Source organism: Leptodactylus fuscus, chromosome 6 (genome assembly GCF_031893055.1).
Source record: "Leptodactylus fuscus isolate aLepFus1 chromosome 6, aLepFus1.hap2, whole genome shotgun sequence".
Taxonomy (NCBI): domain Eukaryota; kingdom Metazoa; phylum Chordata; class Amphibia; order Anura; family Leptodactylidae; genus Leptodactylus; species Leptodactylus fuscus.
Window position 1 is genome coordinate 162406665 of NC_134270.1, and position 24666 is coordinate 162431330.

The 24666-nt window shown below is 45.7% G+C and overlaps 1 protein-coding gene across 2 annotated transcripts in view; it reads right to left on the reverse strand.

The window, feature by feature from the left end:
* The window catches only part of IFFO2 (intermediate filament family orphan 2), a 40557-nt gene extending 17482 nt beyond the window's left edge, over positions 1-23075 (reverse strand). The window contains exon 1 of one of the 2 annotated variants that reach the window (XM_075277848.1): positions 22388-23075. In XM_075277848.1, the coding sequence (XP_075133949.1) occupies positions 22388-22998 (611 nt within the window). In that variant the 5' untranslated portion in view covers positions 22999-23075. The remainder of the gene's footprint in view (positions 1-22387) is intronic. The other variant, XM_075277847.1, reaches the window with a different exon arrangement.
* Between the last annotated feature and the right edge of the window lie 1591 nt (positions 23076-24666).

Sequence of the window (24666 nt, forward strand, 5' to 3'; positions counted from 1 at the left end):
GTCATGTTTGCTGGGCTGTGTGTACATCATCCAGGCGGCCATAAACAAGGCGGGGTGACCATATGTCTAGGGGTGTCCAGATTACACATGAACAGGGCAGAGAGGAATCATATATGGTAGATTCCTTAAAGCTAGTCCTACAACTTGACTTTTGACCTGCGACTCCTTCACTAATGCAAGTAAATGGCGTCACATCAAGACTGCGACTAGTCACAAAAATCTGGAGCACTGCTGGATCTTTTTGCACTCACAGCACCCTCAATGTGACTCCATTCACTTACATTAGTAAAAAGAGTCACAGCGATCAGCATCACGCAGCCAAAGTCGCCATGTAGCCTATGAGACACATCTCTGGCAGCAGATTACTCCCCTCGCCCCATTAAGAGCACGTGCACCCTCGGCCACACACAAAGTGAACACCGTCCCTTTAAATAGAATATAATTTTCCGGTTCTTTCCTTTCGATTAGCCTATATAATCTATAGGATGATTAATGTCTCTGATCTGATGTCAGCCTCTGCCTGGTAGCGCCGACATGAGTTTCCTAACTTTTATAAGCATTGGGGTGTGTGGAGACAAGTAGCGCCGCCGCTCCTCGCCCGCAGGCCATCTTACCAGCTTTCTGCTGAGTTGAGTAAGTAATTGAAGAGCAATTAACTCCGAGAATTAGTTGCAGATTGTGTTACAATATGAAGCAACCGGCGTAGGAAGTCCGAGGCCCAAAGTGATGTCACCGACGGGAAGCAATGATGTCACTGCTGAGGATTCACAGCTACACAAGAGGCAATATGGTGCAAATAAGGACCAAGGTCTTGTACTCCAGTTAGATCTAAAGCAGCATTTAAAATTCTGTTTTCGCTTTAAGCCAGCTATATATATATATATATATATATATATATATATATATATATATATATATATATATATATATATATATATATATACACACACACACATACATATATATATATATATATATATATATATATATATATATATATATATATATATATATATACACACATACATACATACATACACAGTCCTATGAAAAAGTTTGGGCACCCCCTATTAATCTTAATCATTTTTAGTTCTAAATATTTTGGTATTTGCAACAGCCATTTCAGTTTGATATATCTAATAACTGATGGACACAGTAATATTTCAGGATTGAAATTAGGTTTATTGTACTAACAGAAAATGTGCAATATGCATTAAACCAAAATTTGACCGGTGCAAAAGTATGGGCACCTCAACAGAAAAGTGACATTAATATTTAGTACATCCTCCTTTTGCAAAGATAACAGCCTCTAGTCGCTTCCTGTAGCTTTTAATCAGTTCCTGGATCCTGGATAAAGGTATTTTGGACAAACAATTCAAGTTCAGTTAAGTTTGATGGTCGCCGAGCATGGACAGCCCGCTTCAAATCATCCCACAGATGTTCAATGATATTCAGGTCTGGGGACTGGGATGGCCATTCCAGAACATTGTAATTGTTCCTCTGCATGAATGCCTGAGGATTTGGAGCAGTGTTTTGGATCATTGTCTTGCTGAAATATCCATCCCCGGCGTAACTTCAACTTCGTCACTGATTCTTGAACATTATTCTCAAGAATCTGCCGATACTGAGTGGAATCCATGCGACCCTCAACTTTAACAAGATTCCCGGTGCCGGCATTGGCCACACAGCCCCAAAGCATGATGGAACCTCCACCAAATTTTACAGTGGGTAGCAAGTGTTTTTCTTGGAATGCTGTTTCTTTTTGGACGCCATGCATAACGCCTTTTTTTATAACCAAACAACTCAATCTTTGTTTCCAAAATGAAGTTGGCTTCTCCAAATGTGCTTTTGCATACCTCAGGCAACTCTATTTGTGGCGTACGTGCAGAAACGGCTTCTTTCTCATCACTCTCCCATACAGCTTCTCCTTGTGCAAAGTGCGCTGTATTGCTGACTGATGCACAGTGACACCATCTGCAGCAAGATGATGCTGCAGCTCTTTGGAGGTGGTCTGTGGATTGTCCTTGACTGTTCTCGCCATTCTTCTTCTCTGCCTTTCTGATATTTTTCTTGGCCTGTCACTTCTGGGCTTAACAAGAACTGTCCCTGTGGTTTTCCATTTCCTTACTATGTTCCTCACAGTGGAAACTGACAGGTTAAATCTCTGAGACAACGTTTTGTATCCTTCCCCTGAACAACTATGTTGAACAATCTTTGTTTTCAGATCATTTGAGAGCGGGCTGTCCATGTTCGGCGACCATCAAACTTAACTGAACTTGAATTGTTTTGTAGAAAGAAATGGTCCAAAATACCTTCATCCAGGATCCAGGAACTGATTAAAAGCTACAGGAAGCAACTAGAGGCTGTTATCTTTGCAAAAGGAGGATGTACTAAATATTAATGTCACTTTTCTGTTGAGGTGCCCATATTTTTGCACCGGTCAAATTTTGGTTTAATGCATATTGCACATTTTCTGTTAGTACAATAAACCTCATTTCAATCCTGAAATATTACTGTGTCCATCAGTTATTAGATATATCAAACTGAAATGGCTGCTGCAAACACCAAAATATTTAGAACTAAAAATGATTAAGATTAATAGGGGTGCCCAAACTTTTTCATAGGACTGTATATATACACACACATACACATATATATATATATATAAAATTACATGAGATTCTACTTATTCCTACCACTGCATTAAATTTCCTCTGGTCAGATCCGAAGCTTTTAACTCCGCAGCGAATTATTTACGGTCTAGCCATAAGTAATCCTACCTCAAACCACAGGATCTGACAACCCCCTGCTGGTCTCTGTTATGGTATATACCGTATATATCGCGTATATGCTGCAGTGCCTTATGGTATTGTCAACCAGGTGTAATGTAATGTAAAGCTGCTTTGGATGTGACTAGAGAAGACAACATCTCTGTATTATATGACCTGATCAGTATAAAAGCCACATGAGATGCAGCCCAGTCAGTCAGGGGTGGGTTACCTGTACCTCGTACCCCAGTGATGTCACTGGCCGCCATTGACTTATCAGCCTGCATCTTATAAATAATGCAGCCAGATGATGGGGGTTTGCAGCTCTTGTGATCAATAATGGTTTAACATTGTGTAAACCCATTAGCAGAACGTGTACGGGTCAGACGCTGCATGAACCCCACCACGGCTTCCAGTATGGCAAATCCCCGGCTTCATACCCAGGACAATGTGCCACTGTCCGGGACATGAATGTAACGTCTTAGAGGCGGTGGAATGAAAGAGCTAAAAATATTCCAAGGATAGACTAAGTCTATGAAGAGCCAAAGCCCTTAGGCGGAGGAGACGTTATGGAAAAGATGTATTTTTCGTTGCAGATTTTGTTGTGTTTTTAGAACCAAAGCCCGGATTGAGGAGAAGGGAGAAGCAGAAGAACTTCCTATAGATCTCATTTGTAGCAATTCTTGGCTTTGGCTCAAAATTCCGCTGCAAATCTGCAACAAAAAATCTCCATTTCTGCAACTAATGGAGGTCTGTGGTGGTCACCCAATAGGAATACAGCCAGATAACTGGCAGGGGGAAGAGATTACACTCAGGGATTCGGATGTGACCAGAGAAGAAGACAACAGTACAGAGAAGAACCTCTGGTTCCCCCTGGGTTCCCCTTTAAGTATAAGGCCTCTATACATAAATATTAAATGGGCGGAATTTCTCCAACACGCAGAAGAGCAAGACCGGGCCTGGGAATGAATCTCCATTACTGAAAGGGTCGGATAATAAATATAATCCATCAGTTTTACCCCCAGGTTCTGATTCCTGCCTGTCAGAGATCTGGGGGCATCAGTCACGCAGCGGCGCCCAGAACATGATATCGCATGTATACTACAAAAGCCTGAATGGTGCAGCCCCCCCTCCCCCAACTGTACGACAAAAGCCTCATTTATAGACACTAATAAAAAGAGAATAAGACGGAGGGGATCAAAACAAACCTCCCCCCACCCACCTCCACCGGGGAGACTTTTATTAATTTTCTGCAAATCCCACAAGAAGCTGCACGCTATGCTGTCAGGGGAGATTAAAGGACATACAATCCCGGGGTAGAGAACAACACGGACTTCTCAAGATCTGTACTTACACTCCATATTGTGCATTGAGAGGTTTGCAAATACTTCAATTCCTTCAAGATCTCTGTCTGCAGTCAGTGAATGGGGGCAGACACAGAAAAGTTGCAAAAGGCTGCAAAGGAAAGAGAGGACAGAGCTCACACCTAGCACCCCAAAGGGATCCAGTGAGCTCTAGTAGGGACTGGTTCATTAAAGGGGTTGTCCAGGATTAGAAAAGAACATGGCCTCCGAGCTTTCTTCCAAAAATAGTGCCACACTTGTCCATGGGTTAGATCTGGTATTGCATCTCCACTCAATTTAATGGAAATGTGTCAGAGGAAACCAATTTTTTTTTTTTAAATCTAACTTTAGATTTGTTAAACATATCTTTAGAATTCTTAATAATTTGTCACCATCTATATTTTTATATAGGTACTAAATCCTGAAATTTTTACTCTGGCTACTAGGCCTAATAATATACTGACACTTCTGTCAGGGTGTTATTTGCAGCAGTAGCTTACAATAGAGGATAACACTTTTATAGATAACACCACTGCCATCCTTAGCAGTAGATGATGTCACAGCTTATGTACTCCACTCCCTGCACGCTCCCATAGATCTCAATGAGTCCCTTCTACTCTATTGCTGCCTATAGCCATGACTATGCTGTAAAGCAAATCACTAAATGCTGTAAACAGAGCAGAGGAGAAGCTCAGGCAAGATGGCCGCCCCATAATCATGTACAGAAAATAGAATAAAAAATCTACAATCAGGAAATAAAAACAGATTAGAAAAAAAAATGTGATAAAATTTGTCTGGTTTTAATAAATAAATAGGCGATACATTCCCTTTAAGGAGTGGGATTCCCCTTCTAAAGCCCCAATCATCCCCGACTCGGCAGTAATGCAGCGCAGACCATCCCTGATGTAAGATCCGTGACCCAAGACAATTAACATCTCTTTAATTTTCTCAGCGCAGGAAATGACTAGATGTGAATATTTTATGATCAGCCCCTGAGCGCAGATATTAACACGTCCACACTGGAGGTCTAAAGCTGGCGGGGAAGGAAGAAGAATCTGGGAGTTGTAGTCCCACAATAGGAATACATTCACAGCTGCCTATAGCGCCATATAGGGAGACATCTACTGCTGAGATCCAATCCCACAAGAGCCGGGGCTGGAGGACGGCTGCGGCACTGACACATGAACAGGAGCTGCAGGCAGAATAAACACAGCCGCTCATCACACAGCCATGTGGTTTGTGGAAAGTGATGACTGCTGATCGCTCTCCAGGATTCCTGACATCATGAGACGTCTGAGGCAGAGGATACAGAGGCCCTGCGCCACATTCATCCTCATCATCATCCTCCTCCTGCTGTTACTGGGAAGATTCCGTCACTTCCTAACAATGTAACAATGGAATCCATTCTTATAGACGGAATTACTTTCTCCTCTCTTGCTCAACTCTATGACTGCTACATCCAGCAATCCAGAATTACCTATTTACGGGAAAAGTAAACAAGATGTTGTCACCGCTCCAAACAGGGGACACATGCATGACACATCACGTGACATAACCGCTGCCTGCAGACCCCCTCCCTCCAGTCCCTAATACTCTTGCTGTAATATATGATTTCTCTATGTACAGTCTTCCTGCGGGTCTTGTGCTTTTATATAGAAGCCAATCTGAACAAGCTGCGCTACTGTGTAATACATACAGAGCAACTGTCTGGACCAATAATGGGTAGGGGGCATGGCTCAGACTACCCAGACTCTCTACGTGAAGTGTAGTGTGTAGTCAGTGAGCACAACAATGATTTAATGCAACTAAGGCTAGGTTCACACTAATGTGAGAGTCTCCTTGCAAAACTCCATCTCATCGACGGAAAAAGAAAAGTCCTGCAAGTCTGCCGTTTTCAGTTTTACGTGGACAGGGTTCCCATCTTTTAGGTCCCCAAGCGGACTCTAAGGATGGAAACCCGAACCCTAGTGTCCGCTATAAGCATAACCCTTGACCCTTTTAGGATATTCCCTTTAAGAACCTCTGTGCCATATTAATACTTGCTACATAATGCGACTGCCACGTTACAGTCATCAGATGTTGCAGCTGGCATTCCATGTTACTATCTAAATTTTAATGACAGTACTGTGTCCTGCCATTTTTACTCTGACCACTAAGCCTAATTATAGCCTAACACTTGCTAATTCTGCAGGGCTACTCTTTGCAGCAGTCACCTCATTTACATCATAGGCCGTATTATGATAGAAGGTAACACCACGGATCCATCATTGCTCCCACTACCTACAATAGATTATATTCTATCTTATCTCCTTCCCCTCCTTGCAATGAGCATGTCTAGAAAACTCTCCCATAGCCCTTTACGAGTCGGCTCCAGACTATTGCTGTCTATGCTGTAAAGCAGATCAATAAATGCTGTTAAGAGAGCAGCTTAGACAAGATGGCCGCCCCCATAATCATATGCAGAAAATATAGAATTGATTTTCTGAATTTTTTTTTTTTTTTTTTTTAAAAACAGATTCGTAAAAAACGTCAATATTTGGTTTTCATAAAAATTTGGAAAAACGGTGACACGTTCCCTTTACGGCTGGCGACAGGCGCGCACAATTAGTGTTTAATAAACTTATAGACTGTTCTTTCCGAGCGGCGATTTCTACAATGAAAAGAATGAAGAAAATCAAGTGAAGAAAACAAACGTTGCGACATTATCAGGCACCAATGTCAGATGTTTTTCAAGGGCAGAACATGTGTGGAGGTATCCGGCCCTCACCACACCTCATGGGCCTCGCGGCACGCCCGCCTGGGGTCACAGCTTTGTCCCTAGGATGAGGGGGGCAGATCCACGGTGAATGTAAAGCTCCTGATATAGGATCCGTCTGGGAATCCTACAACAAAGCGGAGGGGAGGCGAATTCCTCAGGACAAAAGGGCCTAAAGTTCACCCAGTAAAACACACAGAGAGGAGAACGTCTGCCATTCACGGCATTGACTGGACTCAATGGGGCATTGAGAGCCAGAACACAAGATGGTAATCTGTCACCTACTGATGACATCACCGTGGCCATGGCCACTGCACGGTTGTACAGCTGTGTACACAAACATGGCACTGACCTGTATACAGAGTTACCATGCTGACCTAAAAACGGTAACAAAATGTAACAGGGTGTACTGATAGATCAAGGCATCGGGGGACCCCAAAAATGGAGAGCAGCCCTCCGCCCCAGGCCCCCCCACACCTCGGGGCCACTGCGGCTTTAAGACTGTCTGACCTGACTGCTAATTCCTGACAATACCGCTGACACAGGAAAAGCGCTGAGCCCGTGTCACTCTGCAATGCTGCAATCTCACCGCCACCGCCTTATACACCGCGGGGAGCCAAGAACCATGGCAGGACTCGGGAAGAAGGAAGCACAGGGCAATTATTTATTAATTACCCCATACAGCAACCCCTGACCATTACACGGGGGTCAGAGCAGGCCCCGGAGGTGCTGAACAGGCTAATAGCAGCCATTACTGTGAGGAGGCTACAGCGTAGGGCAGGGATATTAGGAAAGTAGTACATGTAGCAGGAGAGTAATATACACATCAGGAGGATACCAGGATAGTAGTATAGATATAAGGAAGATATTAGGAAAGTAGTACACGTACCAGGAGAGTAATATACACATCAGGAGGATACCAGGATAGTAGTATAGATATAAGGAAGATATTAGGAAAGTAGTACACGTACCAGGAGAGTAATATACACATCAGGAGGATACCAGGATAGTAGTATAGATATAAGGAAGATATTAGGAAAGTAGTACACGTACCAGGAGAGTAATATACTCATCAGGCGGATACCAGGATAGTAGTATAGATATAAGGAAGATATTAGGAAAGTAGTACATGTACCAGGATAGTAATATACACATCAGGCGGATATTAGGATAGTAGTATAGATATAAGGAAGATATTAGGAAAGTAGTACATGTACCAGGATAGTAATATACACATCAGGCGGATATTAGGATAGTAGTATAGATATAAGGAAGATATTAGGAAAGTAGTACATGTACCAGGATAGTAATATACACATCAGGCGGATATTAGGAAAGTACGGTTGTACACGTACCAAGTGGATATTAGGAAAGTAGTAGTATAGGTATAAGGAAGATATTAGGAAAGTAGTACATGTGCCAGGACAGTAGTATACACATCAGGCGGATATTGGGAAAGTACGGTTGTACACATACCAAGTGGATATTAGGAAAGTAGTATAGGTATAAGGAAGATATTAGGAAAGTAGTACATGTACCAGGAGAGTAATATACACATCAGGCGGATATTGGGAAAGTACGGTTGTACACATACCAAGTGGATATTAGGAAAGTAGTATGGGTATAAGGAAGATATTAGGAAAGTAGTACACAAACAAGGAGAGTAATATACACATCAGCAGGATACTGGGAAAGTAGTGCACATACTAAGCAGATATTGGGAAAGTAGTAGACGTACCAGGAGGGTATGTGGGAAAGTAGTATAGGCATTAGGAAGATAATAGGAAAGTAGTACCTGTACCAGGAGTAATATACACATTGGTTGGATATTAGAAAACTAGTACACGAGTACTAGAAGAATAGTATAAACATTAGGTAGATATTAGGATAGTAGTATACTTATTAGGGAAATAGTTTGATAGTAGTATACATATTAAGATGATATTGGGAAAGTAGTGTATATATTAGAATTATATTGGGAAAGTAGTGTATATATTAGGAAGATAATAGGAATATAGTATACATATTAGGAAAATACTAGCAGTACATATATTAAGAAGATATTATAAAAGCGGTTCTTATGTTACAGATATTAGGAGCAGTCCTTGTATTGGGAGGTTATCGGGGACTGGTTACCATAAAACATAGCAACCACATTGCAAAACTATGGAAAAACCACATATGTGCTCACACCCTTATAGGGCCATACACAGATATTTCCAATGATTTTCTACAATATGGCCGCTTTTCCTGTAATCCGCACGTACATGATTATGATGTGGACAGCGAAACAATAATGTCACACAGAGAAGCAGGAAACGCTCCGACACAGCAGATACACATTGTGGGTGGGGGGCTGGCGGACCCTCACCAGTGACCGCACATATAGGGCAGCCTCTCACCGCAGGACTTCGCTCAGTGCTGTTTACTTATATGGGGGCAACGTCCTAAAATACAGTGTGCTGAACCCTCCAGAATAAGGGAATGACCTATAGGCAAAAGTGGAAGAGACACCTAAGAATAATGAGAAAAAACAATGTATCCAGCTATATACAGCTGTGTAGAGATATAGCCTGACATCAGGACTCTGCATTGTAGCTGCAGCCATACTGGGTGACAATGGAGCGGCTGAGATCACAGAGGTGACCCCTGGATGATGGCGGAGGACGCGCAGTCACAATGAACCTCGACTCAGGTTACCAAGAAGAAGCAAAAATACACAGATGAGGAAAAGAATCTGGGCAGCAGAGCTTACAATCTATACAAGTGTAGTGCCACCCCATACACTTCTCCGGGACTCCCACGTGGCTGCATTATAAGGGCCAGCAAATGTTCCCTAAACTAGTCATTTGCTGACACATTGTGGGTGCAGAGACGTGTACCGACACCCCCATAACCAGTCAATATAAGCCAATGAAGTCATCATCCCACCTAATCCACAAGCGAAAGCTTGTCAGCACCCACGTAGTTAACATCCCCACATTCCTTCCTCATGTCTCAGAGTGACAGGTGGGGATAGAGTAACCCTTCCCCTGCCAGGAGGAGGAAGTGTACATCATGTATAAGAGACATCATAAGGGGAACTACAGGCGCACTCCACCTGCACCGCACTGCAAAGAGTCCTGTTATGTTGCAACTATGGCTCATGTACATCAGACTGTTCCTAACATGCATGGGCTTCTAGGCGTGTTACCTGTGTGGTCTGGTGGGCCGTCATAGCTAATACTTGCCACTCGGCAATTCTTGTTGCAATGTAGTCCAAGTCACAATAAGTACCGTAAATATGATGATCCTTGAAGCTTCCTGGGAAGAACCACAGAGAACGAGCGCCAAAATCACCAACCTCTACCTCCAGCTGGTACCAGACCAATAAAGTCATCACTTAGGCTACATTTACATCTGCGTCTATCTAATGGGGTCTATCAGACTCCATACATGACCGCTGTTGTAGCAATCCGTCAACACAATGAACCTAGTGTAAGATATAACCTGTGGATAAGAGTAAACCTACAGCGCTGCGCAATACGTTGGTGCTATATAAATCAACAGGAAATAGATAAATAAATGTGAACATTATAGCGCTCCACTTTTATACAATGTTAAAGCAGAGACCCCCCTCGACATGATCCCCTTGCAGTTACGATGCATCATTGATAAGCAAAATTTGGTGCAAATGAAGTGTTAAAACGGTCGCACACATGAAGGATAAGATGGACATGGAGGCGCCTTCTCCTGCCTGCACAGGGTCTATTTCTGGACTATGTTTTGACAACTATCGGTGAAACTGATGAATTAAAATCCAATAGTGACAACTGAGATGTGTACACAGCGGTAGCAGGGAGGAGGGGGCGTCCCGAAAGTCTAAAGACCTGGTCTGTATCTGACCAGGGGCACAACTAGAGGGGGTGCAGTCCTTGTAGTCCCATAAGAGGAGGGGAACAGTACTCTAAACGGGAAATAATGGCTGGGGGGCCTGGTGTGGATTTTGTTTTGGGGCCCCGAAGCGTCATGTTATGCCTTAGTATCTGACTGTATCTGTACACATAACACATGCAAGAGCTAAGCCAACACTTTACTGCACTACAGCAAAGAACAAATCGCCTTACTCTGAATAAATCCTACACAAAACACCAGGGTCACATTATCAATGTCTATGGCTGGAGATCCTGATCCGATATAGATGACTAAACCACGGCGGTCAGCGCCAATCCACGGCAAGACTTTCTTTGTGTTTTCTCCTCTTTGAACGCCCCTGATCTGACAAATCAGAGGTGACAGGAGATGGACGCGGCCTCCATGTTAATTCATCCCAAACATCTTTAGCTGTCAGTGATTTCGGCTATCTCTATATGATACGATGAGCGCCCCGTCTGCTGGGGTTGGAGTTAAAAGAGACTTACAGTTTCTCGAGGCCTCATCTGACCTGTGCTCGAGATTTGTGATGGAAAAATAAGGCTTTAAAGGACAAGACATAAATCACAGAGAACAATACAGCTATTCAGTGACCAGAGGGCGTGGCTGTGACAACCTCGGCGGATAGGAGAGACATTAAGTAAGAAAACCCAGGGACAAATCCACCAATGTTCCAGAGGCAGCAATTGTCAAAACAGACATTAAATGGACCCTGTAATGGGATTAGTACCCGATGTGCGGACTGCTGGGAACGTGGAGACGGAGAACATCCGGACTGCTGGGAATCAGGAGTGGATAAGTCCCTGGGAGAATGAACCGGCCCTTTAATTGACTGCAAATACATTGTAATTAATAGAAAGCCACCGATCACCAGCAGGGTCTTCTCCATCTCTTAGGGAAAGCATCGGCTCAGCAGAAAACAGCAGCTCTCCGCAAGAAATACCTTACTAATGCCCCGCAGCGATATGGGGTGGTGTCCCATCACCGGACGTCTGGGGCACAGGATTCACACAGTCTCCGGCTCAACCAGTTCAGGCAATGCGACATTTTTGTAGACGCTTTGCAGAATGCCAAATACCAAGGGTGAAGAACTTACCCAAAAAAGGAGTCAGAAGTAAATGCAAGACATATCCTAGTAGTATGTAAGATTACAATTCTATGAGCGGACACCCAGCTCTCCCACACTCAGGCTACTGTAGGTGACCACCACCACCATTCATGGTCCATAACTGTATGGTGATCTATTTCTGGATATATCTCTATAGCCGTCGTAGCTTTGGATACACAGCTATAGACATAGAGGTATGTGATATCAATCTGGCTGCTTGCAGATGCCATTGTAGAGCAGACTACAAAGAGTTAATACATCAAAGGTCACCACCTTCTCAACAAACCCTTCATCAATCAATAGTACAAGCAAATCTAGGAAAGTTTGTAATACATCTTATCAGAGAAAAATGCTTCTTTCTCCACTCATGTGACTTATTGTTAAACTGACCTTCTCTCTGTAAGATCTGCATTTCCCAGAAGGGTCATATTACAGCTTACAATAGAAGTATATGCAGAGAGGAGTGAGCAGGCGCTGAGCGAGGGGGGAGACACAGACTTCTAGAGAGAAATAGGAAGTTGCTATCTCACCCCAAGTGCTTGAGACACCACAATTCAGTACTTCTCTATGATTTCCTGTAGGATAATATTGCAGCTTCTGAGTGAGGCAGTTCCCCTCTACATTTTGGAAGCAGTATATGAGAGACCTGGCAGCTAATCTGCACAGTCTAGCCCTGAGATGTGGAAAAAATAGCTAAAAATGCAGAATATAAGTTCTATAATAACCAGTGTTACTCCTCATATGCACACACTATCTTACTGATTTATGCAAATTTGTTGAAAGTTTAGGTAACCTTTAAACTCAATAACAATTAGTATGCATTAAGCTCCTGAGCTCCCCCTAGTGGCGCTGCCTGCAGCTAGAAATTTAACATGTGACCCAATGTTTATGCCAGGGATTTGGAGCTCTGTAAAATGTAGCTCTGGCTTCTACAGAAATAGAATAGAAAATCAATTTATAAAACATAAAAACAAAGAGGTAGTCAAGAGTGGACATTCCCTTTAAGGACATGGATTTATTCTATATTAAAAGGACATGCTCTTACATCAGCAGCACGGTAATAACACATTGAGGGAGGTGTCATCCTATAAGAAATCTCAGCCGCCTCTATTTAAAGTCTGTGTCACAACATTTATTTAGTAGGTGGACACGGGACAATGGATGTGATAACTAACAGCTGTGCATTATGGGAGGGAGCCCGGGGTGACGGCAAGAAAAATGACAGGGCTCAGCCCTGCAAATATTCTAGGAATGTATACCGCCACCCAGCACAGCAGTCACAACAACAGCCATGACGTCACAGCAAGGGTGGCGCAGATAGACACTTAAAGGGATCCTTATATAGTTACCACTGATCACTTGTAAACAGAATTAAAGGGGCGTTCCAATATTAGGTAGATCAAGCCTCATACTGAACTGTGTATGCTTACAACTTGCAAGATCTCTGCTTGCTATCAGTGAATGAAGACATACTTGGCTACAGTCAGTTGTGTATAGATACAATAGTATCCAATCTAGACAATACAATCATCAGCAGCTGCACACAGCTTTCGGCTAGTTTGCAACAATGTATCAGTGTACAGATTAACTACTCTGGGCTTCACAGCTGAAATCTTCCAGCATTCCCTGCACAGAGCTTGTCTTAGAGATCGACAAACTGCCCCCTGCATTAAATCTACTACCTATGCTTTGGGGGTAAAAACTCCACTTTTTATCACCGTCCACCCAACTACACTTCTTGTAGACAGGACTGCAGGTGAATTAGACACCAATTTGTGGTCAGCAAACTACATGTCCCAGCATGCCGGGGAAGCTGAAGAACATTCAGGTGTGTAGTTTCACAACAATGTTGTAGATAAAAGTGAAAGGTATAGTGAGATCTGCCAATAAACATCTGTCTATGCAAGTCATTGAGATTCAGTTCTCACGAAGCAGCAGCCGGGAATGTTGTGAATGGGAGTGAGAGGGTGACAGCAGCGCCCAGGCATTTACAGGCGTGTAGCATCGCCATGTAGGGGTCCGGCCCAGGATCATCCCGGCAGCTTTACAGCGAGTCCCTGCAGCCAAATTATAGGGAAGAAAGATTTCCTGGATACAAAAGAAATCCAATAAAACTCCCACATCATTTACAATGTAACAAGTTCTGAGTAGTCATCATCCGCATGGAGAGACAAAAGGTGAGAATAGGAAAATCAGCCCACGGGACCAACGCCAGCGAAATAACAGAACTCAGATGCCAAGGACAAAGCTGGCAGAGGATGGGGCAAAACAGGATGTCCTCCCCGAAATATGGGAGAATGTCAGCAATTCATGTATCTCTGTAACCTAGAGTCATGGAGGTCAAATATACAACACATGTCCAAATGTTACATACAGCAGAATAGTGAGCGCAGCTCTGGAGTATAATACAGGATAAGTAATGACTGTACCAGCAGAATAGTGAGCGCAGCTCTGGAGTATAATACAGGATGTAACTCAGGATCAGTACAGGATAAGTAATGTAATGTATGTACACAGTGACTGCACCAGCAGAATAGTGAGCGCAGCTCTGGAGTATAATACAGGATAAGTAATGTAATGTATGTACACAGTGACTGTACCAGCAGAATACAGTCATGGCCAAAAGTTTTGAGAATGACACAAATCTTATATTTTCACATGATCTGCTGCCCTCTGGTTTTAATGTGTGTTTGTCAGATGTTTTTATCACATACAGAAATAGAATTGCAATCATATTATGAGTAACAAAAGCTTATATTGCCAGTTAGAATGAGTTAATGCAGCAAGTCAATATTTGCAGCGTTGACCCTTCTTCTTCAGGACCTCTGCAATTCTCCCTGGCAGCTCTCAATCAACTTCTGGACCAAATCCTGACTGATAGCAGTCTATTCTTGCACAATCAATGCTTGCATTTTGTCAGAATTTGTAGGTTTTTGTTTGTCCACCCATCTCTTGATGATTGACCACAAGTTCTCAATGGTATTAAGATCTGGGGAGTTTCCAGGCCATGGACCCAAAATCTCTATGTTTTGTTCCCTGAGCCATTTAGTTATCACCTTTGCTTTATGGCAAGGTGCTTCATCATGCTGGAAAAGGCATTGTTGATCACCAAACTGCTCTTGGACGGTTGGGAGAAGTTGATCTTGGAGGACATTCTGGTACCATTCTTTATTCATGGCTGTGTTTTTAGGCAAGACTGTGAGAGAGCCGATTCTCTTGGCTGAGAAGCAACGCCACACATGAATGGTTTCAGGATGCTTTACAGTTGGCATGAGACAAGACTGGTGGTAGCTCTCACCTCGTCTTCTCTGAATAAGCTGTTTTCCAGATGTCCCAAACAATTGAAAAGGGGATTCATCTGAGAAAATGACTTTACCCCAGTCCTCAGCAGTCCACTCCCTGTACCTTTTGCAGAATATCAGCCTGTCCCTGATGTTTTTTCTGGAGAGAAGTGGCTTCTTCGCTGCCCTCCTTGAGACCAGGCCTTGCTCCCAGAGTCTCCGCCTCACAGTGCGTGCAGATGCACTCACACCTGCCTGCTGCCATTCCTGAGCAAGCTCTGCACTGCTGGTAGCCCGATCCGGCAGCTGAAACACTTTTAAGAGACGGTCCTGGCGCTTGCTGGTCTTTCTTGGGCGCCCTGGAGCCTTTTTGCCAACAATAGAACCTCTCTCCTTGAAGTTCTTGATGATGCCATACATTGTTGACTGAGGTGCAATATTTCTAGCTGCGATACTCTTCCCTGTTAGGCCATTTTTGTGTAGTGCAATGATGACTGCACGTGTTTCTTTACAGATAACCATGGTTAACAGAAGAGAAACAATGATGCCAAGCAGCAGCCTCCTTTTACAGTGTCTAGTGGTGTCATTCTTACTTAATCATGACAGATTGATCTCCAGCCCTGTCCTCATCAACACCCACACCTGTGTTAATGGAACAATCACTGAAACGATGTTAGTTGGTCCTTTTAAGGCAGGGCTGTAATGATGTTGAAATGTGTTTTGTGGGAAAAAGTTCATTTTCTAGGCAAATATTGACTTTGCAAGTAATTGCTGTTAAGCTGATCACTCTTTATAACATTCTGGAGTATATGAAAATTGCCATTAGGAAAACTGAAGCAGTAGACTTTGTAAAAATTAATATTTGTATCATTCTCAAAACTTTTGGCCATGACTGTAGTGAGCGCAGCTCTGGAGTATAATACAGGATATAACTCAGGATCAGTACAGGATAAGTAAAGTAATGTATGTACACAGTGACTGTACCAGCAGAATAGTGAGTGCAGCTCTGGAGTATAATACAGGATATAACTCAGGATCAGTACAGGATAAGTAATGTAATGTATGTACACAGTGACTGCACCAGCAGAATAGTGAGCGCAGCTCTGGAGTATAATACAGAATGTAACTCAGGATCAGTACAGGATAAGTAATGTAATGTATGTACACAGTGACTGTACCAGCAGAATAGTGAGCGCAGCTCTGGAGTATAATACAGGATATAACTCAGGATCAGTACAGGATAAGTAATGTAATGTATGTACACAGTGACTGCACCAGCAGAATAGTGAGCGCAGCTCTGGAGTATAATACAGAATGTAACTCAGGATCAGTACAGGATAAGTAATGTAATGTATGTACACAGTGACTGTACCAGCAGAATAGTGAGCACAGCTCTGGAGTATAATACAGGATGTAACTCAGGATCAGTACAGGATAAGTAATGTAATGTATGTACACAGTGACTGCACCAGCAGAATAGTGAGTGCAGCTCTGGAGTATAATACAGGATAAGTAATGTAATGTATGTACACAGTGACTGTACCAGCAGAATAGTGAGCACAGCTCTGGAGTATAATACAGGATGTAACTCAGGATCAGTACAGGATAAGTAATGTAATGTATGTACACAGTGACTGTACCAGCAGAATAGTGAGCGCAGCTCTGGAGTATAATACAGGATGTAACTCAGGATCAGTACAGGATCAGTAATGTAATGTATGTACACAGTGACTGCACAAGCAGAATAGTGAGCGCAGCTCTGGAGTATAATACAGGATGTAACTCAGGATCAGTACAGGATAAGTAATGTAATGTATGTACACAGTGACTGTACCAGCAGAATAGTGAGTGAGAACTCACAATTGGTACTAAAATATCAGACAGGATACAATACAAGACTTGGGATTTCTGTGAGTCTATTCTCTTCTCTATAAGGGTCATTGGTCATAGTCAGCTGAGGAAGGAACAGGCTCAGTACAAGTCCCGCTGACCGGGGCATGAAGAACACATCCTATAATAAGCAAATAGCTATTGTTTTCTGCTGTCAGTTGTTATGAGTCAGGCGGCTGCAGGAGACACAGGACGGCCGAGAACCTCCATACAATGTGAGCTTTCCCAGGACACAACCCAGACGATGAGGTCAGGAGGGAGAAGACATGGCTGCAGTCATATTCAATGCCATAGAACAGATCCCCCCCAATACTGATAGCCCCCCCTGCTGTCTGTGTGTGGGGTCTTTACATGCAGCACCGCTATGAGGTTTTCCATACAAACATTTCATTCCACAGTCCATTCGCCTGTCCAGTCTTAGCAACTGTCTGAGAAATTTTGCAACTGCAAGACTAAAGCTGCGACATCAGTAAAATCCAGGGGCCCCTGAGATGGGCAGGGTGGAGTAAAGATGGTTCTTATTGTTGGCCTTCATTGACTCCACCGAGGAAAGTGACCACAAGCCCTCAATTCTCCCAATAGATGAGGGTCCTAGAGGTTAAGGGTATCGAGCAGCCATATACTGAAGTGGGGGCGATGGCTGCATTGTTTACCTTGGCAGCCTATGTGTATGGCCGTCTCATGAGCTGGAGCCAAGGCCAATTTTCCATCAAGTAGGTCTCCGGGATTATTGCAGAAATAAAACCTGGGACCCCCGGCCGGCAGGAAACAGGGGCTTACATTGGGGGGCCGGTAAATTAACTCCACCTTGTGCCTGGAGATTATACAGAATCCATATTATATTAACACTTTATGGCGTCAAATTGTAGCAAAGCTCTACAAACACAGCGCAGAGCGAGACCCCAGCCCCCGGCGACCCAGCGCCTGCCTTACGCCATATCCAGTTGCAGTCGCCATCACTTTTCATTAGTCCGAGATCCCGTATTAAGCGGCAGGAATATTCCCAAATATTATTCTTCCCCATGAAAATGTTTCATTCCAGGTGCCGAGGTCCTTGGGGGCGCAGGAGAGCAGAATTCATTACAGCAGAATTATGGATGGTGACGCCGTGAATGGCATCTCGCCGCGACCGGGAGTTATTGTAAGAGGGTCACGGTGAGAAATCGCGAGGCAACATTAAGTAGCACAAGAGCAAGTGATAATGGCCGGGGGCAGCGGGGACTCTCTAGGATTACCGTATCACGCCAGATGTCTGAAGGAACGCATAGAGCGGTGGAGGTATACGTACAGACCGCCATGAGGAGGCGCTATAAACCATTAATATACAACCCACAGGCGTCAGCCCATATATGCGCCAATTATTCATAGCAGAGATTAATGGGAGGTGATTATTAGATTGATGTTTATTGTAGCGGAGATATTTAACACCTTACGGGAATCTCCCACATACAGGAGCGCAGCACTTATGTCACCGCAGACAGGATTAACACAACAATGGACGGTATACAGGGCAGGTCCGAGCGTGCCTACAGACAATGACCCCCGCCGCCGCACCGCATACTGTACAAGCCTCCAACTCCTACTACACAATGTCAAGTCCATAGAGGCACCATGAACTTTCACCCCTACAAGGTCACGTCTATGGAGTCATCACATTAGACCCTGACATTAACAGGAAACGTAGCAACATTGTGTTACAGACATGTGACCCTTAGGGATCATTCAGGGTGTATGGAAAGCTGGGTAATAACCTGGGAGTGGTGACCTTCATATAGGATGTATAGTACAGAAGGTTTTATATGGGAAGGTTTGCTGTAAAACTACTGAGGCCCTGACCAGTAACCCAGCAGGTGCTCACGCGTGATCGGTCATGCAGACAGACTCCACTATGATGGGAACGGCGGCGCGGCTGTCAGAGACTCTCCTGTTTGCACAAAGTATTAAACTTCTTTTATACTGAGGCCAAAATGGGAAAGGCGGTGATAACTGCAGCAGAGGAATCCCTTCATGTACACAGCAGACTACAGGGTGCAAACCAGTGCAGGGAGCAGCTCTCACTATGGGGTCTGCTGGAGACCGAGCCCCCCATTAGTGCAAGGAGCAGCTCTGAGTACAAGGTCTGCTGGAGACCAAGACCCCCCATTAGTGCAAGGAGCAGCTCTGAGTACAAGGTCTGCTGGAGACCAAGACCCCCCATTAGTGCAAGGAGCAGCTCTGAGTACAAGGTCTGCTGGAGACCAAGACCCCCCATTAGTGCAAGGAGCAGCTCTGAGTACAGGGTCTGCTGGAGACCGAGCCCCCCCCCATTAGTGCAAGGAGCAGCTCTCACTCCAGGATATGCTGGAGCCCAAACAGCCTATTAGTCAGTGCAGGAAGCAGCTCTCACTCCGGGTCTGCTGGAGACCGAGCCCCCCACTAATGCAAGGAGTAGCTCTCACTATGGGGTCTGCTGGAGACCGAGCCCCCACTAATGCAAGGAGCAGCTCTCACTATGGGGTCTGCTGGAGACCGAGCCCCCACTAATGCAAGGAGCAGCTCTCACTATTGGGTCTGCTGGAGACTGAGCCCCCACTAATGCAAGGAGCAGCTCTCACTATTGGGTCTGCTGGAGACTGAGCCCCCCACTAATGCAAGGAGCAGCTCTCACTATGGGGTCTGCTGGAGACCGAGCCCCCCATTAGTGCAAGGAGCAGCTCTCACTATGGGGTCTGCTGGAGACCGAGCCCCCCATTAGTGCAAAGAGCAGCTCTCACTCCAGGATATGCTGTAAACTAGGCACCCTATTAGTCAGTGCAGGAAGCGGATCAGCTGGACACTGGGCCCCCTATTAGTCATTGCAGGAAGCAGCTCTCACTCCGGGGTCTGCTGGAGACCGAGCCCCCCACTAATGCAAGGAGCAGCTATCACTCCAGGATATGCTGGAGACCAAACACCCGATTAGTCAGTGCAGGAAGCAGCTCTTTCTCTGGGGATCTGCTGGAGACCAGGCCCCCTATAAATCAGTGCATGGAGCAGCTCTCGTTCTGGGGATCTGCTGGACCCCGGGCCCCCTATTAGTCAGAACAGGGAGTTTTCTTACTCGGGGAATCTGCTGCAGACTATACTTCACATGGACGGCTACAGACAACGGATGAGAACCATAAATCAAATACACTGCAAGTCTCACATGATTGGCCGTACCATCTGAGCGGTATATAGGGGGAACTTACTTATTCCCCCCCCCATTAATATTTTCAGTTCTGTATTAGATAAAGCAACTGCCTGAACTTTGTTTATCTCCAACTTCAAAGCACTTGACCCCTGCTCTCCCGGCCAATGACCTTACAGGCCAAGTACAGTAGAAAAGGGGGTGGAGTCAACTCTACATTATATCATCCAGCTTTCCCAAAGCCCTGAATGACAGATGGGATAGAAATATTCCGCCTTATTGAAAAGAAACACACACCAGAAATTTCTGCAACTGAAAATCCGTTCCATACGTGTGAACAGGTTTTGGCAGCACATTGATTCCTGCAAACCTCATTCAGATACCGAGGACAATATCTGCTACATGTGAATACAGCACTAATCCCACAGCAGCCACAGCTCTCCCAGGCTGCAGGATATAAGGAGGGGGATATGAGTCAGGGGAGCGGGGAGACGTTTCCTGTGCATTCCCTGAAATGAGTCCTCGTGTAACTCCAGAAGAAGCCTCTGCCCCCTCCCATAGAACAGATTCAGGGTCATATCTGCACTGTCACATACATGTTCCCAGGACACGAAGAGCTGACAGGGGAATCCAGGGAGAACATACGGCGCGGCGGCTGAGCTGTAATCCCAGGACAAGAAGCTACGGACAGGAGGAGGGAATACAGGAATAGTCATGAGCAGTGCCAGGTGGGAGCAGCGCCCGGGTAAAGCCCACCATGACCGGATACAATGTATCAGGACTGAGCCGTCGCTATTGTGACAGCTATTAGTCCTGATACAGTGGCACCGATAATAGTTACCAGTCAGACTGTATCAGATGGGTATTATACAGGGAGGCCGGAGGATGGGAGTGCGCCCGACCTGACCAGCCTCAGACATGGAGCATCAGATGCCGCAGATACAGATCCGGATATAGACACTGCCTCATAGATGGAGACACCGCAGCTAAATATACAAGAGCAGCTGCAGCAGGAAATGTGTACACCTCCATACTGACAGCATCCACGTTATATACACAGATATATACACCTCCATACTGACAGCATCCACATTATATACACAGATATATACACCTCCATACTGACAGCATCCATGTTATATACACACTATATATACACCTCCATACTGACAGCATCCACGTTATATACACACTATATATACACCTCCATACTGACAGCATCCACATTATATACACAGATATATACTGTATACACCTCCATACTGACAGCATCCACATTATATACACAGATATATACACCTCCATACTGACAGCATCCACGTTATATACACACTATATATACACCTCCATACTGACAGCATCCACATTATATACACAGATATATACTGTATACACCTCCATACTGACAGCATCCACATTATATACACAGATATATATACTGTAAACATCTCCATACTGACAGCATCCACATTATACACACAGATATATACTGTATATACACCTCCATACTGACAGCAATCACGTATATACAGATATATAAACTATATACATCTCCATACTGATAGTATCCGCTCTATAAAAACAGCTATGTATACTGTATATACCTCCATACTGACAGCATCCACAGAGAATAGGTATTCAGACCAGCACATCACTGTATAGAGACTTATATATGTCCACACTGACAGTATCCATATATAACACACACTGTGTATAAAGCATCCCAACACTGTATACACAAACATGTATACTGACAGCATCCTTATATAACACACACTGTATACACAAACATGTATACTGACAGCACCCATATATAACACACACTGTATACACAAACATGTATACTGACAGCATCCATGTAAATGACATTGTGTACCCAAACAGTTTTTAGGGCCACCATCCCTTGTCACTTATTACCCAGTTCTAGTAAGGGGGCAGCTAAGCCTAACCAACATACATGTGCAAATATATGATACATGTATGTGTCACTGCACCTGCCCCTCCATACTGACAGCATCCATCTCCAATACACCCACTGTACCCATCATGCTGGTCACTCCCCAGTAGATGCCATGTGCTGCTGGTTGCTGGCACCTAGGGGGGCGCCATCTGTCACTGATCAGATCTATGGGATGACAGGAGGCTATAAAGAAGAGATAGGTGAGGGCAGGGGGGCACTTACTTTCTCCGGTACTCGTCCCTCTCCCGCTTGACTTTGGCCAGCACGTTGTACAGGGCTCGGATCTCCGGGGTGATGGTGTCTATCTGGACCCCGACTCCATCTGGATGCGTCCAGGACACCCCCGGCCCCTGCAGCGTCTCTAGGCCGCCGCCGGTGCGCCGCACATGGGTATAGCTCCAGATGGTGCCCGGCAGGCGGCTGTACCTGAGCTGGTTGGCATTGGGCAGCTGGTTGGCGTTGTAGGGCTCGGGCTCGGTCTGCACCGCCTGCTCCCGGTAGAAGGTCTTGCACCGCAGGCGGCGCTCTTGCTGCTGCTGGGAGTATTGCTGTTGCAGTTGCTTCTCCAGCAGCCGGTTGCGCCGCTCCAGCTCGTGCACTTTGGCCAGAAAGCAGCGGAACCGCACGTTCAGGGTCTTCAGGACATGGATGTTGGAGCCCAGGTCATTGCGCAGCGCCAGGGTAACGGTGGAGCCCGGGGAGGCGCCCGCACCCGGGGACAGAGGGGGCTCCAGGTCCCGCATCATATCCCCGAAGATGGACGAGTTCATCATCCTGCCGGTCATCGGCGGCTGCTCCAGAGCTCGGCGGCGGCTCCTATGCGGCTGCTGCATAAGGCACGTCCATGGCGATCACCGGGCGGACGGGGCGGCGGATCCTGCGCTTTGTACACTACGCCCCCGGTGCCAGGCACGCCCTATAGCGCACGAGTAGCCCGCCCTGCACACCCCCAGCGGGTGACATCAGCTACTGGGCAAGGAGGATGCTGGAGGAGAGCTATAGGGGACACACTGTACAGCACGGGGCTCTACAGGGGACTGCCCAGTGTGTCAGGTCTGGAGGGGCGTGCACTGTGTGCTAGAGCTATAGGGGACACACTGCACAGCACGGGGGTCTACAGGGGACTGCCCAGTGTGTCAGGTCTGGAGGGGCGTGCACTGTGTGCTAGAGCTATAGGGGACACACTGCACAGCACGGGGCTCTACAGGGGACTGCCCAGTGTGTCAGATCTAGAGGGGTGTGCACAGTGTGCTAGATCTATAGGGGACACACTGTACAGCACGGGGGTCTACAGGGGACTGCCCAGTGTGCCAGAACTGGAGGGGCGTGCGTAGTGTGCTAGATCTATAGGGGACAGTGCACACTGTACAGCACAGGAGTCTGACCAGTGTGTCAGATCTGGAGGGGCGTGCCCAGTGTGCTAGATCTATAGGGGACATTGGGCTGTACAGCACAGGGGACTGCCCAGTGTGCTATATCTATAGGGGACAGTGCATACTGTATAGCACAGGGGACTGCCCAGCATGCTAGATCTATAGGGGACAGTGCATACTGTATAGCACGGGGGACTGCCAAGTGTGCATGAGCTATAGGGGACACACTGTACAGCACAGGGGACTGCCCAGTATGCCAGATCTGAAGGGGCGTGCACAGTATGCTAGATCTATAGGGGACATTGGGCTGTACAGCACAGGGGACTGCCCAGCATGCTAGATCTATAGGGGACAGTGCACACTGTACAGCACAGGGGACTTCCCAGTGTGTCAGATCTATAGGGGACAGTGCACACTGTACAGCACAGGGGACTGCCCAGTGTGCTAGATCTATAGGGGACAGTGCACACTTACAGCACAGGGGACTGCCCAGTGTGTCAGATCTATAGGGGACAGTGCATACTGTATAGCACAGGTGTCGGCCCAGTGTGTCAGATCTATAGGGGACAGTGCATACTGTATAGCACAGTGTGCTAGAGCTATAGGGGACACACTGTACAGCACGGGGGTCTACAGGGGACTGGCCAGTATGCCAGAACTGGAGGGGCGTGCACTGTGTGCTAGATCTATAGGGGACAGTGCACACTGTACAGCACAGGGGACTGCCCAGTATGCCAGAACTGGAGGGGAGTGCACAGTGTGCTAGATCTATAGGGGACATTGCGCTGTACAGCACAGGGGACTGCCCAGCATGCTAGATCTATAGGGGACAGTGCATACTGTTCAGCACAGGGGACTGCCCAGCGTTCTAGATCTATAGGGGACAGTGCATACTGTACAGCACAGGGGACTGCCCAGCGTGCTAGATCTATAGGGGACAGTGCATACTGTATAGAACAGGGGACTGCCCAGTGTGCTAGATCTATAGGGGACAGTGCATACTGTATAGCACAGGGGACTGCCCAGCGTGCTAGATCTATAGGGGACACACTGTACAGCACAGGGCTCTACAGGGGACTGCCCAGTATGCCAGATCTATAGGGGACAGTGCACACTGTACAGCACAGG